Source organism: Rhinolophus ferrumequinum, chromosome 10, assembly GCF_004115265.2.
Source record: "Rhinolophus ferrumequinum isolate MPI-CBG mRhiFer1 chromosome 10, mRhiFer1_v1.p, whole genome shotgun sequence".
In the NCBI taxonomy this organism is placed as follows: Eukaryota; Metazoa; Chordata; class Mammalia; order Chiroptera; family Rhinolophidae; genus Rhinolophus; species Rhinolophus ferrumequinum.
In genome coordinates, this window is record NC_046293.1 from 24,993,437 (window position 1) to 25,009,014 (window position 15,578).

Genomic DNA, 15,578 nt, shown 5'->3' on the forward strand with positions numbered 1-15,578 from the left:
CACCTCTACTACTGTTTTTAAATTTCTTTTTTTTGTCTCCAACCAGGTGGCCATGAGAATTTTTCTAAAATGATTGATGAAGCAGAAGTACTGGAGTTCCCAATGGTAGTGAAGAATACACGGGGTCATAGAGGTATGTATTAGTCGTTGCTTTGGTACCTAATTTTGAAATTTATTCTGGAGAATCAGTAAGGGTATTATACAGTAGAGATTTTTTCCTTAGATCAGAGCAATTATTTTGTATTTGCTCATGGTTATTGATTAGACAGTAGTCTTATCAACTGAAATGTATAGCTTTTGAAGCAGGGATTCTAAAGAATAATTAGAGGGTAATTGCTAGGTGTATGGTAACCCAGACTTACAGTTTCCGTTTGGCTATTTCTGTTCATTTAGTGGTTATCTTAGAAATTTTAAGATGCACACTTAATTTAGGTGGAGTCTCAAGTTAATACCTTTACCTTTCTCTTCAACAATGCAAGGACTCCACATCACAAACTCCAATCATTCACCCTCCCAGTTTTTATAGTTTGAAGACTTAAATGTATAAGGCAGAAATACAAAGCTTTAGAAGACAGTGTATGAAAATATCTTAATGACTTAAGATTAAGGAAGGTTTTCTTAAGGCATAAAGTGATTCATAAATCCAAGTGCTTCATGAGATTTAGTGCCTTGACAGGGATAGCTGGATCAAGGTTCAGCTGGGACTGTTGACTGCACTGTTTATATTTGGCTTCTCCAGTATGGCAGCCAAAAAGTCTCAGGGCTCCTAGAGGGATACTCCAATGACCCAAAGAAGTGACATGAGCTTTTATGACTTAGCCTCAGAAGTCATATAGAATTGCTTCTGCTGTATTCTGTTGGTTTTGAAGCAATCACAAACCCTCCTAGATTTAAAGGGATGCAACATAGATTCCTCCTCCTCTTAATTGGAAGAATGTTAAAACATATAACTATTTTAAAAACAGCCACTTCCGTTGGCGTTAAAATTTACACATAGACCAATGGGACAGACTAGAGAATTCAGAAATAAAACTAGATGTGTAGTGACATGCTGCTATTTTACTATATACAAGTATAGTATATTAATATATTGTACAATAATATATGACATGTTTTAACTTAAAGGGAAATATTTTGCTAATAAGTGAGGCTGGCATTGTCTAACCTGGAGGAATACAAATTTTAGATACCTACTCACAACATATTGAAATAAATTCTAGGTTACTGTAAGAATTTGGGCATAGAGGGACTCATAAAAGGAGATTATTAACTTCGTTATATACATTTTTGCATTATCACTAATTATCATAACTATATTACTTTGGTTAAAAAATAACTGGTTCTGAAAGAGCAGATTCAGACAAAAAGATGGAGGTAATAGATAGCAACCTACCCACAGTTTGATGACTTGCATATATTTTTTATTCTTTTTCAATCACAGGCAAAGCAGTTTTCTTGGCTCGAGACAAGCACCATTTGGCTGATCTAAGCCATCTTATTCGCCATGAAGCTCCATACCTGTTCCAGAAGTATGTTAAAGAGTCTCATGGACGGGATGTACGTGTCATTGTTGTGGGAGGCCGTGTGGTTGGCACCATGTTACGTTGTTCAACAGATGGGAGGATGCAAAGCAACTGCTCACTAGGTAAAAATGATGCAGGTGTCTTTCTAGTATATAAAGGAATATTACAGCTTGTCTAATTAGTATTTGTGTATAACTACAGAGCTTTTTACTTAGTTGAAAAACACATTATCTTTCATATGTAAATATGATTAATGACTTACCATGAATATAATAAATATATTTTTCAGTTGTTTTTCTAGTAATGAAATTGAATTTCTCTGAATCATGAATTAATATTTTCAGCCAGGCGCAATTTGTAACTCAATTCAGACATATATGAAATATCTGACCAGAATTAAAGATTCCTTCTTTGTTGATATGCTTATTTTGTGTATAATTGGAGTTCATTTAAGATGGAAGTGCCCTAACTCTTTTTACCCATTGGTCCAAACAAAATTGCTGATTTTGATTTATTTAGATGTGTATTTTCTGAGATCTCTTATTGTTGAAGTGCCTTAGAGCTTAGTCTGGGTTTTTTCTTCTCTGTTTGTTTCACTTTCTCAGTAATCTTATCTAGCTCAGTCTTCCATATTTCTTATCTTTCTTTTGTGATTTCACCTCAGGCTTTTTGTATGTGCTTTGAAGTATTTCTTAACACTTGAGTTTCCAAGTTATGGCTCACAAAAGTGACTATACTTTCCTTTAGTTCTTCTAAGTTTTTAGTTGGGTACTCATGTTTTTGTTTTAGCTTCAGAAAGTCTTTTTGTGTTGAACTTGAATCTCCTTAAAGTGCTTGTATTTCTTTTATTCAAGTCATAGATGGCTTGTTATTTTTTTGTTGTTATCAAATCATGGCTCTGCTCTGATTTTTTGGAGTATTCCAGAGGGGCTCAGTCCTAGAGATGCTGAGAAGCAGAGTCATTTAATTCATAGGCTCGTGTGCCAGTCGTACTTCAAATGGACTCCCTCCCTACTCTTCCAGCCTCGGTGGAAGGGAGGACTCAGCTTACCTTTGTAGTTATATTTTGGCCTCTTTGAGGTCAAAGACATTAGGCATATTTTTATAATGCTGATGTCAGTTTTCCTCCTGTGGATACATAAAGCTTTTTGAGTCAAGCTTTTCTCCAAATTCTTTGCTTTCTAGTCCTTATTTTGGAGCTTCCTGAAACTAGTCTCCAAACGAGAAAATCTAGTTCTAATTCCTTTCTCTCAGACAACAGTAAACCCCAAAGCTTCACCTACATTCAGTCAGCTACCTTAAGCCCCAGAGTCCTTTTGGCTGAGGAATGGCAGATAGATGGGAGTGAGAACTGTAGAGGAAGTGTAGAGGAAGAGGGCTACGTTTAGGTCCCCTTGTTCAGGTTCCCAGATTCCAGCCTGTCCTTTATATCCATATTATTCATCTCTTAATTTTTGTCATAATTGTATTTTTGCAAAAATTCCTTGTACTTGGTCTATATTATTGAAGTAAGATAGGCTTCAGTGCAAGTTTAATGTCTTCTTCAGAATAAATAGTACATTGAAAAAGTACTAAGTCATGAATTCTTTGAGAGACTGAGTTGGAAGGGGATTCCCCAGTGAAGGAAACTTAGACTTCAAAGTCCTGATTTTACACTTTGTTTTCACTAATTTACGATAAAGGGTTATCCTTAGGGCCAGTTTTAGTTTTACTGCAGATATTTATCATTTTGGTAACTTATTTTGTTTCCCCTTTGCCAGGTGGTGTGGGGATGATGTGCTCATTGAGTGAACAAGGGAAGCAGCTAGCCATCCAGGTGTCTAATATCCTGGGGATGGATGTGTGTGGCATTGACCTGTTGATGAAAGATGACGGCTCCTTCTGTGTCTGCGAGGCCAATGCAAATGTAGGTTTCATCGCCTTTGATAAGGCTTGTAATCTAGATGTAGCTGGTATCATAGCGGACTATGCCGCCTCCCTTCTGCCCTCTGGCCGGCTCACCCGGCGTATGTCCCTGCTCTCCGTGGTGTCCACGGCCAGTGAGACTAGTGAGCCGGAGCTGGGTCCCCCAGCCAGCACTGCTGTCGACAACATGAGCGCAAGTTCCAGCTCTGTTGACAGCGACCCTGAAAGCACCGAGCGAGAACTGCTCACCAAGCTCCCAGGGGGCCTATTCAACATGAACCAGCTGCTAGCCAATGAAATCGAACTCCTGGTGGAGTGACTCCACTGGTAAATAATTAACCAACAAAACCCTTGTAAAACTTTCTTCTTTCTTTTTTTTCTTTTTTTAAAAAAACCAATTTGCAATGCTGTTCATGGAAGATGCTCAGGAAGATGAGAGAAAATTTAGTAGGATTAGTTAGGAGAAAAGAAGAGGGAGCTAGACAGGACCTCTGCTATTAAGATGTTACTGACTTTCATTTGCAAATTCTACAGCTAGAGAGGCAAAAGAGGTGAGAGAGAGAAAAATGTGAGGCTCTTATAGTTACCCTTTTAAATTACTCAAAATGTTGTATGCTCTCAGGCCATGGGAAACATAAATTTTTTTCATAGTCCCTTTTGTTTTTACACAGTTGATACAAATTTCAGAGTAGTGTAACTTCACATTGTGTTGCAAAGATTTGTAATGGGTGAGGAAAACATCTACCGAAATTACATGAATTTTTTTATACAAATCTGAAAATTCTGGCTTTACCGTATTAACTAGCATCTTTATGTTCATAAAGTCTTGAGGGGCTCTTATTGGGATTTATTATTTTTGTTTTTAGTTTTATCCCTTAATTTTGGTGGGGGGGGCAACATGAATATGACCCAATAAAGGTTTCTTTAATGACAAAATTGGCATGTTTGCATGATAAAAGGGAAATGAACAGTATTGCAATATCTGGTACACAAAATAACATTTACTCCAATGTAGATAAAATTACACTCATTTAAAATATGTGCATTGACCTGTATTTGTTAGTGTTTTAGTCTTTTTTGAAAGATATATGCTCTGTTAATGTTGCATTTTTTTTTTAAACATGCTAGTCTAACATTCCCTGATCTATGCCTGCATCTTTAACAATGGCCAAAGTGAAGAAAATGCTACCTTTTTTTTGTTAACAAGACACTGACTTGAAACGTGTGCATATAAAGCTTTTTATTTTTTCCTTTTTTCTTTTGGTGGTTGGGCATTTAAAGAATAAGGACTAGGAAAAGTATTTTGAGGGGGTACAAATCAAGGGCCTGTAAGTTCTTACGTATAAAGCTGAAGTGATTTTTAATCCCAGCATTATATATTTGCATTTTTCACATTTTAGGAAGGAGTATATATGTGTCTGTGTGCACGCATGCATGTGTATGTGTTTTGCTTTTTGTTTACACCAACCATTCAAAAAGGATAGATTCTAGAAAATGGAGCATGGTGGGCAACACATTTTTTTACTTTAAAAAACAGATGAGTTGTTTTCATAACTATACTCCCCTAGGGTAGAGATACTCACCTGCAGACAGAAGGAGAATAGATGCTTCTTAGGCCTTTTTGTGTATATGTTGTTTGGTTTTTTTTCCTTTGGTTTTAGACTGTTCAGTGTATGATTTATTCAAGGCTATATGCTTTTCTTCAATGCTTCTGGCTGTTCGTTTTCTCCTATTACACATAGGTTTTGAGATCGGGTGGGCTGGACGTTTTTGTTTGGGGACTTAGCAGTATTAAGTCTCTTATATAGCCCTACTCTGAAGCCATCAGTACTCTCTACTCTTTATATACCTTTACTTTCTGAATTTATAAAAGCCCCAAAACTGCACATAATATGAGCCTTTAAAACATGGGTAAAACTATGCCAGTGATGGTTTGGAAGGTGTGTTAAGAAATGGAGATGCTCCAGAGCTCAACGTACTTTTTTTAAACAGCAAGTTCCATCTCCCTACAATCCTCTGAAGCTTATACCCAAGTCCTTTCTTGTCTCTCCAGTGCTTTTTTCCTTCAGATGGACTTTAAACTTTATCTCTTGGACACTACTAGAGAGACTTCAAGGCAATAATAAAAGATCAGTATTAACCAGCTCTAACACAGGTTTGATCATGCTTGTACAGTTTTTCTCCCGTTTTAAAAAGGAATGTAATAAAATTTGTTTTTTTCCATAGAATGAAATAATATTAAAATTGAGTGAAAGGTTGATTGTTGACAAATAGAATAGTACCTCTGATCTGTGCGGTGTTTCATTTCACCTCATAAAAAGATACGTAAGAGGAGTTTCTAATTCATTTTATGATACTCTAATCTCATCTAAAAGAATTTGACTTGAACAGGTTTATTATGGGACTTACATAAGTACCTCTGACTCATTAAATACTTGGTACTTCTTTCACAGAAAGACCATACTTTGGAGGATGTACACTATTTGGGAAAGAGAAAGAAATAAGGGAGAAAGAACTACTTAATTAAATCATTATTCATATGTTTGTGTAGAGACTATCTGGTTGCCACCTAAATTATGTTACATACACTTTGAATAGTTACATATCACATGTATGTAGATTAATGAATTTTAAAACACAAATAGAACACTCTTTCTGATGAAGTATTCAAGGTTTGTGTTGGGTGGGATAAGGCACCAGGAAAAATATAGATAGCCTCTTAAAAAAATTTTACCAAATTAACCAACTATATTATAAGGAATATCAGATATATTAATTTTATTCACTATCCATCTTTTGTGCATTCACACTATATTAAAACTTAGCTTTACCAACCTATTTCTGGATTGTATACTCATATGTTAGACTGAAAAGGGAAGGAATGGTCATTTTAGACTTTAAAAACATGAATATCTTCTTGAAATCCTTCAAAAATTAAGGTAAAGAAAATGAACATATCATTCTGGAAGAACCCCCATAAAACAGCCCAGATAATTAAGTGAAAGTTAAATATATTTTTATATTGTTCAATAACTTTTGTTTAATCTTTATTGCTATTATAAGAGGTAAAAATGTATTTATCAAATATGTATAATCATTATGCCAAAATCTGAATTACTGTAAAATTGTGCATTGTTAAAATTGTAATTAATTCTGAATTGTATTTTAAAAGTAATTCTTTCTGATACTGTTTTTTGTCACCCATGATGAAAACTGGACTATTATATATATATATATACACACACACACACACACACACATACATATAAATATGAACTATTCCATTTAAAACTTTTAATAGTTTTTTTTTCTTTTTTGGTGCCTATAATTGATTGGTCATTTCTGCTGGCTTTTACTGCACTGAACTTTAAAATCTTTCTGTATATGTTATCAATAAGAAAATACCCTGGAACATTGTAAAAATCCATCAAGAGACTTGCTTTCATCAGCACTTTATCAGACTTTTGAGAAGTTATCGAAGGCATTGAAAGAAGTAATTGACTTTCAAAATCATCTCTTCTTTTTCTCAAGAAGAAAACAATGGAAAAACAAATTCTCTTCATTCAGTGAATCCCCAGTTTGGGGTCTGGGGAGCTAGAGACATTGTGAAATCAAATCTTGTGTTATTTTCTCCTGGCTCACTCTTTTTGAGAAGGTTAATGGGCTATGTGGCTGGTGAGACACGATCCCCTCCTAAGAAAATGTAGGTGCTCAGACAGGTAACCTCTGCTGCTACTGTTTTTATTTGTTTGTTTGTTTGTTTAATTTCATTTAAAATTTGTTTTTGTTGTACTAGGATATTTTAAAATGTAATATATTGCAGGATTTATAACCAGGTTTATTGCTTTCTTTTCTTTTTTTTTCTAAAAAAAAAACAAAACAAAGTTTCATTTAAGATACATTTAGGCGCCTTTGAAGCTTGGATTTTGGAATGTTTCAGTAGTGGACAGAAATCTGCTGTCGGAATCTTCTAGTCTTCCAGGTTTAATTTGAAGTTTTTAGTTTTGCTTTGAATTTTTGTGTGGTATTTTATTTCTTTTATACCAATGCCCTTTTGCCATGATGTTTTGGGGTGGCTGCCTAACTCTAGTGAAAATTTTTTCTATATTAACGAAAGTTTTGGTGTTTACATTCCTTAATATTTTGCATTTTTTTAAACTGTTTTTAAAGAAATATTCTAACTGCTTGCACTGTTACTGTTCTTTGCCAGCCTTTTCAGGAGCCAAAAAAACAAAAACAAACAAACAAAAAATACCCAGAGAAAAAACTTTCCTTCTTCCCCCTTCCTGATGATGAGTGAGAAGTATTGAGAACTTTCGGGGTCAGTGCCCTTCTAAACTCCCCTTCCCCCAATAATGCAGCTGTATAATGAATGGTAAATGCAGCGGTTTGGATTCAGGCACAGCCCAGCTGCTTGCAGGTAATTTGACTCTTTCTCCTTTCTTTCCATCACAAGGCTAACTTTACTTTCCTTTAAAAAAAGAATTTATGTACTTTAAAGGCAACCATGGATTTGTAATAAGTCTCGTTTTAAAAAATAATGCATAACTATATCTAACAAATAATTTGATTAAAAAAGAACTTTTGGGGGTAAAGTTTGAATTGGTTGGGATGAACTCAGGACTTTCTTTGGGGATCTGCTTTTAACCATATAGATAACTCCATTCCTTGCATTTATGTCTATAATTAAGTATTCAGAGTGTGACTTTTTTGGCTTTGTTTTTGTTTTGGGTTTGTTTGTTTCTTCCATTGTGCTACTCTGGCTTAAGCTTTTTCAGAGGTTGGTGTTCCGAATACACAGTGAGCTCACAGTATAAAGACATCAATTAGGAGTTGACAGGTATGGAAAACTAGAGCTTTGAAAAGGTAAAATTAGGTTCTAGGTTACGTGTGTGGTAATAACTCACCATAGCATTTAGTTGACCTTAGTACTTTTCTTTCTGTGACATCATTCTGCAAGTGAAAGGGAATGATGAGCCAAAGATAGCAGAAAGCATTTCTGTTATTGTAGGAGCAGTGTGATTTCAGAACTAATCATTTTAGCATTTCTGAGACACTAGTTCTAACACATATGAGTAGTTTTTGAGTATCATAAAATAATGGCTTGAACATTAAACTACAGGTTTGAACAGATCAGAGGGCATTTCTGAAGCACAAGATTGTTAAGCAGATTAACGAAGGCCATAAAACAAAATTAGTGGCAGGAATAGGAATACAACATTTCCATTTTAATAGCCTTCCTGTTTGTTAATATACTACCCCCTCCTCTGTATACCCCAGCCCAATTACCCTTTCCTCCTTTTTCCTGTTCTTTCTAAAGTTTTTGCTCTGATATGAATTATTATCATTTTGGGAGACAATCCTCTTTCTAATAGGTAGAATTTCAGTAATAGTAGTCAGGACCTTTTCAAGGTCCTATACTTCTGCATAATTGTATCCTGTGGCTTTAAGATGTCCTATCCAAAGATTTCCTTTCCTGTGGCTTTAAGATGTCCTATCCAATAAATCACTAGTGAGTAGGAAATCCTGGCTTGTAATGTTATTTCTACGTTGAAGGCATGAGATAAATTGTAACCTGTTTTGTGCTTTAGTTCACTCATATAAGATAGGGACAGACACTTCCCTAACCATTTTAAGACAAAAATATTCATCTGTCGAACTGAAATTTACTAACAAAGGAACCCCAACTACACTCTTGCAGGAATTTATGATGTACACTAAAAAAGGCTTGTACAGGAGAACCTTGTTCTCTTATTGATAAGAATGGCTGGCATTAGAATGTGTGGACTATGATTGCGTGGGACATGGAGAATTTAACAGCCTCCATTCTGCTGCCCCATGAAGAGTACTGACTTGATAAGAATGATCTTGCTTTCAGATTTTACCATATTCAGTTTGTTAGATAGGTCTTATATAGCATATATATATACCTGGCTGCTATTGTGGGGTTTGGGAACATGAGGGGGGGGTGAATTGTTGTTGTTTTAGGTTTCAGTCAGACAGACATTCCTGTGCCCCAGTTCCCAGAAGCACAGCAGGCCTCTAGGAGCATCCGTGGGAACGGCGCAGTCCTGCCATCACCAACTCTCCTGCTCAGGCTCATCCCATATACAGAGGTCAAAGGGTGGGGTTTGAGATGGGGGAAGGAGTCAGAAAGTAGAAACAATGTCACCGCAGTGCCACTGTTGACTAGCCTTTGGTGCTTATGTCAGTTTGTTTTATTTTTAAGTTGGCAAAACTACATATTTTTCTTTTGGGGTAAAGGTAGTTGGGGGGGTGGAAGAAAAACAAGCCATTACTATTATTACTAGTTCATTATTGGATGCTATTTTTGAGTAGCTAATACAGAATAAATTTTGAATCCTAGACCCCAATGACAAAGAGAATGGGAATAGAAATGAATCTCAGGATTTTAACAAACATAAAACATTTATACGGTATTGATTTCCAGTTCTGCAACTGCTGTTACATTTGTCATTCTGTCACCCTTTTTTGCCCTATTCCTTTTATGTATGTATACAGTTTGAGGAAATGTGCATTTGTGGTCAGTCCTTTTAAAAGGACTTAATGAATTTATTACTCTTGCAAAAAAAATACCCAATGCTTATATGGGCATACAAATACTACCCTATTTTAAATGTAGGTGGCGTATGTGTTCGTGTTTTAATGTATTCAGAGCCATTGGGCAATAAGCAGTCCAGAACATTGAAAACTCAAGCAGGTAAAGCACCTAACACCCGTAGTTTCTAGAATTAACTTTTAAACACTCCTTTATTGCTGCACCTTCCACAATTCTTTTGGTAGTCTCTGAACTTAAAGTTTGCAGGAGTTGTAGACTACCTAGTTAAAAATTTAAGTTATGCATTAATTCATAAGATTATAGGGATAGGTGAAGAAGGAAAGTATAACCAAAAAAACGGCTCCTTGAGATGGCAACTGTTGAGTGTCTAAATCTTTCCTTTTTTTTTAATTTTTTTTTCAATTTTCCCAGCTTAGCATGAACATTGATCATACATTGTTTGATTTTCAGTGATTGGGATTTTTGTTTGTCTTGACTTTTGGTGGGGAGGTCTTTCTTGGGGAAACAATGAGGAAGTTTGTGCAGATGTGAAAATATGAAATGTTAAAGGAATTTTTCTGTTTAATCTGAATAGTAAGCAAGAACTTTTTCTGTATACCCTTCTGCTGCAGCAGAGAAAAAAAATGGTAGGTGGCCGCAGAAGAAGAAGGAATTCTTCAGATTGATGGCGACTGACAAATTCTGCAGAGAAGAGATAGAGCATGACCTACCAAGTAAAGTAAAGGCGGCAAAAAGTTGAAACGGGACTAAGATTCCTAGATTTGACTCTAAATGGTAAGTTATTTTCAACTAAGAATGTGTTTTCAATCTGACACTGGTGTTACATAAGTCACTGATATGTAATCATACATGTTACTAGGTCCTTGTTTTAGGATGAATTTCTTCTAAGTAGTGTGCTATTAGTCTTTACTTTGAAAAAAAAAAGTTAGCGATGTGTAAAATTAGGGATTTCTATCCAGTAAATTGATATATGTGAACCTTTTTTTCAGATTAATAGACATATAATTGACAGATAAAATTGTACGATATTTAAAGAGTACAACGTGATGATTTGATATACATATAGATTGTGACAGGATTTCCCCCACTGAGTCATTAACACATCCAATATGTGAAGCTTAATGTTGGCAAAAATTAAGCTATCTCACAGTAAATCGGATTTTTTTTTTTTAGAACTTTGCAAGCTAAATGAAATATGCATTATTAACGATTTTGTAAAAATACGTTTGTCCCCTTTTTAGTGGGAACACTGAGGGGATAACAACAAAAGTATATAATTTGAAAAAATTATGGGGTAAAAGTGATCTTTTCTTCAATTGACTATCTTTTTTTCTGTCTGGTCCCATTTCCTTGTCACTGTGTCTGCCCATCACTTCTGCTCTGTATGTTCGGCTTTCTTACGGTTTTTGCTTTTCCTCTTTTCCTCTTTGGTTGTGCTTCTGCCTCTGTGTCTTTTTATCTCTCTCACCTCAGTCTGTCTGTATGCTTCTCTCTTTCATTCAGTCCCTCTGAATTTTACTTTTCCAGTGTTACCATTTTTCATCTCTGCCTGCTTGTTTTTCTTTGTGTGTACCTCCCCCTTTTCATTTGCATTCTCTTTAGCTGCCTGGGTAAACAGCTTTATTTCCTTTGCATTGACAACTGCCCTCAGACATGTGAATCTTTACATTTTAGAATTTGATGAGGCTGAGTGGAAGAAACTAAGAAACCTAGAATTAAAAGATATAAATTTCAGTTTTTAAATTTATAAGATGCAGACCTGTTTACTCACTCAACTACTTGTTTATTTTAACTATAGTATCTTTGTTGTTTCTGGCAACCAAACAGTTTAAGATCACTTGAAAAGGCATACGGTTCTTAATCTTAGCTAGACTTATAACTTCAAATTAATTCTGATTTTTTTATTGAATTTTTTTTTAATTGAGGTATAATTGACATAATAACATATTAGATTCAGGTGTACAACGTAATTAGTCAATAATTGTATACATTGCAAAATATTCACCACAGTAAGTTTAGTTAACATCCGTCACCACACATAATTTTTTTCTCGTGATGAGGACTTTTAAGAAATACTCTTTGCAATTTTCAAATGTTACACAGCATTATTAACTATAGTCACCGTGGTGTACATTATGTCCCCATGACTTACTTATTTTATAAGTGGAGAGAAAGCAATTTTTAATTTTCATATGAAAATTAAAAGTAACTGATCTAAATCTTTTTTTCTAGGATATGTCTGTGAATATTTTAGAATGATTTCTATGAGCTTCCCCCCCGCCCCGCCCCCCCCCCCACTCATGCTGGCTGCCGTCCATTCACGCTGGCCACCAGCTGCTCATGGCAGCACACGCCAGTCCACCCCGATCCACACCAATCTCCCTCTGCTCAGGGCAGCCCAGCTCCAGGGAGAGCTGTTGTTCACAGTCTTAGCTGTAGAGGGCGCAGCTCACTGGCCCATGTCGGAATCAAACCAGCGACCTGGTGTTAGGAGCACAGCACTCCAACCACCTGAGCCTTTCTATTAGCTTTCTTAAAGTAGCAAACAAATAATTCTTTTCAGGTCTTATAGATGGTAAAAACAGGATATCCAGAAGAGAAATTATTACTTAAATAAGAAAAGGAATCCTGACTCCTATTAATATCCATAGTAACAGATTGAGCTACTGGCCTACAAAGGCCTGCCATGGAAGTTTAGAGTGTCCAAGCTGGAAAACTTAAGAGTTTATACTCATATATTATCGTCTTTTTATTTATTTATTTACTTTTATAGATTTTATTGGGGAACAGAGTGTATTTCCAGGACTTTTTGTTGGGGAACAGTAGTGTGTTTTTCCCAGGACTCATTAGCTCTATTCAAGTCAAATTGTTGTCTTTCAATCTTAGTAGTGGAGAGTGCAGCTCAGCTCCAGGTCCAGTTGCCGTTGTCAGTTGCAGGGGGGGCGAGTCCACCATTCCTTGCGGGAGTTGAACTGGCTACCTTGTGGTTGAGAGCCAGCACTCCAACCAACTGAGCCATCCGGGAGCTCAGCAGCACCTCAGCTCAAGGTGCCATGTTCAGTCTTAGTTGCAGGGGGCGTAGCCCACCATCCCTTGGTGGAAGTCGAACCAGCAAACTTGTGGTTGAGAGCCCGCGCTCCAACCAGCTGGGCCATCTGGCCATCCGGACCTCAGCGGCAGCTCATTGATTTCATTCTAGTTGCAGAGGGCGCAGCTCGCTGGCCCATGTGGGAATCGAACCGGCAGCCCTGTTGCCCAGAGCTCGCGCTCTGATCAACTGAGCCACCCATCCACCCCCATATACTATAGTCTTGAATTTGCTGGTAAGGAAACAAAAGTTCATAGAAGTTAGTAACTTGCCCCAGATTATAGAGCCAGGACTAGGACCCACGTCTTCTAAATGCCAATACAGTGTTCTTTGCATTTAGGTTTAATTTTGTTTGTTCAGGCATTTTGGTACTATAATTTTATGTTTTGTGTGATGTAAAAGAGATGTTCTTGCCTCAGTTTATTTCCTGTTGGTATAGTTTTTCTGACTAAAATAAAACACAAGTGCCTATCCTTATTATGGGATTGTTAGGAATAATATTATTGACAGATCTTTATACGATTGTGTTTTTTAATTAATATGAAATCCTGTGTCTAAATTTGGGCTGATTTTTATAAAATATAAATTATCTCTTTAATACAGTTTAAATTAATCACAAGACAATATGCTTACCTGGATGTCTAATGGAAATAAGTCACGAAACTCAGGGATAAAGAAAAAAGAAAAAAATGTTGGCTGTTGTGCTGGCAACATCTTAATGAAGTAGATAATATAATGGACTTGTAAATTGAACTATTGATTCTTCACCTACTAGAGAGAACAAATTCCAGGGAGTTAAAATAGTTTCTCCTAAAGAAGAGTCAAGTAAATTTGGTAAATAAGTTTGCTCTTATGAACCAACCATAGGTTTAAGCTTTTAGTTTTTAATGATAAGAACATAAGATGTCTTCCAAGTCAGAATCAGAGTATACATAGTATACCCTTTTCAGCTGAGATCACCAAGGTAAAATGTTATAATTACAAAAACACTGGCTGTGATTTTTTTTGGTAATCTAGACAATTTGTAATATTACATTGTCACATTAGTTAATTTCTATCTTTTTTTTTCTCATCCAAATTATAATGACTGTTTAAACTGTGATTCAAGTGAGCCGTATGTGTTTTTCTCCCCCTAGGTTCTTTTGAAGGAACCAGAGATCCCTTTTGCTTGTTACCTCATTCACAGAAGGACGAAGATAGATTTGACTTTGTTTTTACAAATGGAGGACAGAAATACACAGAACAAGGAAACAATACCTCTAACCTGTTTGATTTAATGTATTTTCTAAAATAAAAACACCAAAACTGGAAATGAAATAGCATGGGATATGATTCATTTTTTTGGGCAGCTATTTCTACCCACTCCATCTTATATGAATTCACTTCAGTTCTTATATCTAGACTTGAAGTCTAGCCCACATGTGTCATTCTCTTTTTCATTTTCTTCACTTTTTACAAGATGAAACTCCTTTAGTTCTTGACAGACTGATCTCTGTGTAATATATTCTGAAATGCTTATTCTTTCTTTTGGCACGTAGACATGTGTTTACATATGTATTACATGGATTTTGCCTTGCCTCTTTCATCACATTTGTGTCCATGTTTAATAATTGTTGCTATTTTTTTCTTTTTTTTTAAATTTCTTAAGAAATACACGCTTTTTTCCATTTAATGTGACAAAGCTCTGGCACATACTTGTCACAGCACTGCTCATTACGTTTTAATCTTGTAGCTAGACACCATGTCTGACCTAGTGTATTTGTGTTATTTTTTTCCCTTCAAATTTTTGTGTGTTTTTAAAATTTTATTAAATTTATTGGGTTGACATTGGTTAATAAGATTGTATAAATTTCAAGTGTACAATTTTATAATATATCGTCTACATACTGCATTGTGTGCTCACCACCCCAAAGTCAGGTCTCCTTCCATCACCGTATATTTTGATCCCCTTTTGAATTGTAGGGGATCACATACATACATGTGTATACAGATGCAGCCCTACTACTTTCAACAAAGAATTGGCTTTATAAAGATTGATACAAATTCTACTTTGATTATGTACTGGTTATATGGCCTTTGAACAAGTCACCCTTTTGAAGCCATAAGAGAGTATTTGTAACAAATGGAAATAACTGTACCTACTTTACTAGATTAATGTGTAAGGATTAGCTATGCTGTAATGCATGTATAGTGCTTAGCACACAGTTGAGTAATAAATACTAACTGTCCTTTAATTCTGTAAATTTTGGTTATTTTATTGATATAAGAGCTACTGAATCTTTTCATCTCAGATTTAGAGTCTATATGGTTTTCTTTCATGATTTCCTTTCAGTTTTCCTATTTTAAACTTTCATGAGATCTTGTGGTTGGGACTTTGTATGTTTTGGTGTGGTGGGGGCGGGGCACATTTCTAATCTAGACTGATTATTCCTTATCTCCACACTTCATTGGCTAACTGAGGAGTTTTATATAAGAAAAAAAC

General features: G+C 35.7%; 1 protein-coding gene across 10 annotated transcripts in view; it reads left to right on the forward strand.

Moving 5' to 3' along the window:
* Positions 1 to 15,241, forward strand: part of RIMKLB (ribosomal modification protein rimK like family member B) — a 41,149-nt gene extending 25,908 nt beyond the window's left edge. For 4 of the 10 annotated variants that reach the window (XM_033117322.1, XM_033117325.1, XM_033117326.1 and 1 more), the window contains 4 exons: positions 47 to 133; positions 1,442 to 1,645; positions 3,284 to 7,147; positions 7,639 to 7,665. In XM_033117322.1, coding sequence (XP_032973213.1) covers positions 47 to 133; positions 1,442 to 1,645; positions 3,284 to 3,747 — 755 coding nt within the window. In that variant the 3' untranslated portion in view covers positions 3,748 to 7,147; positions 7,639 to 7,665. Of the gene's footprint in view, positions 1 to 46; positions 134 to 1,441; positions 1,646 to 3,283; positions 7,148 to 7,638; positions 10,150 to 10,619; positions 10,783 to 14,232 lie in introns of those variants that run through there. The other 6 variants (XM_033117328.1, XM_033117327.1, XM_033117330.1 and 3 more) reach the window with 6 other exon arrangements.
* Positions 15,242 to 15,578: the final 337 nt, after the last annotated feature.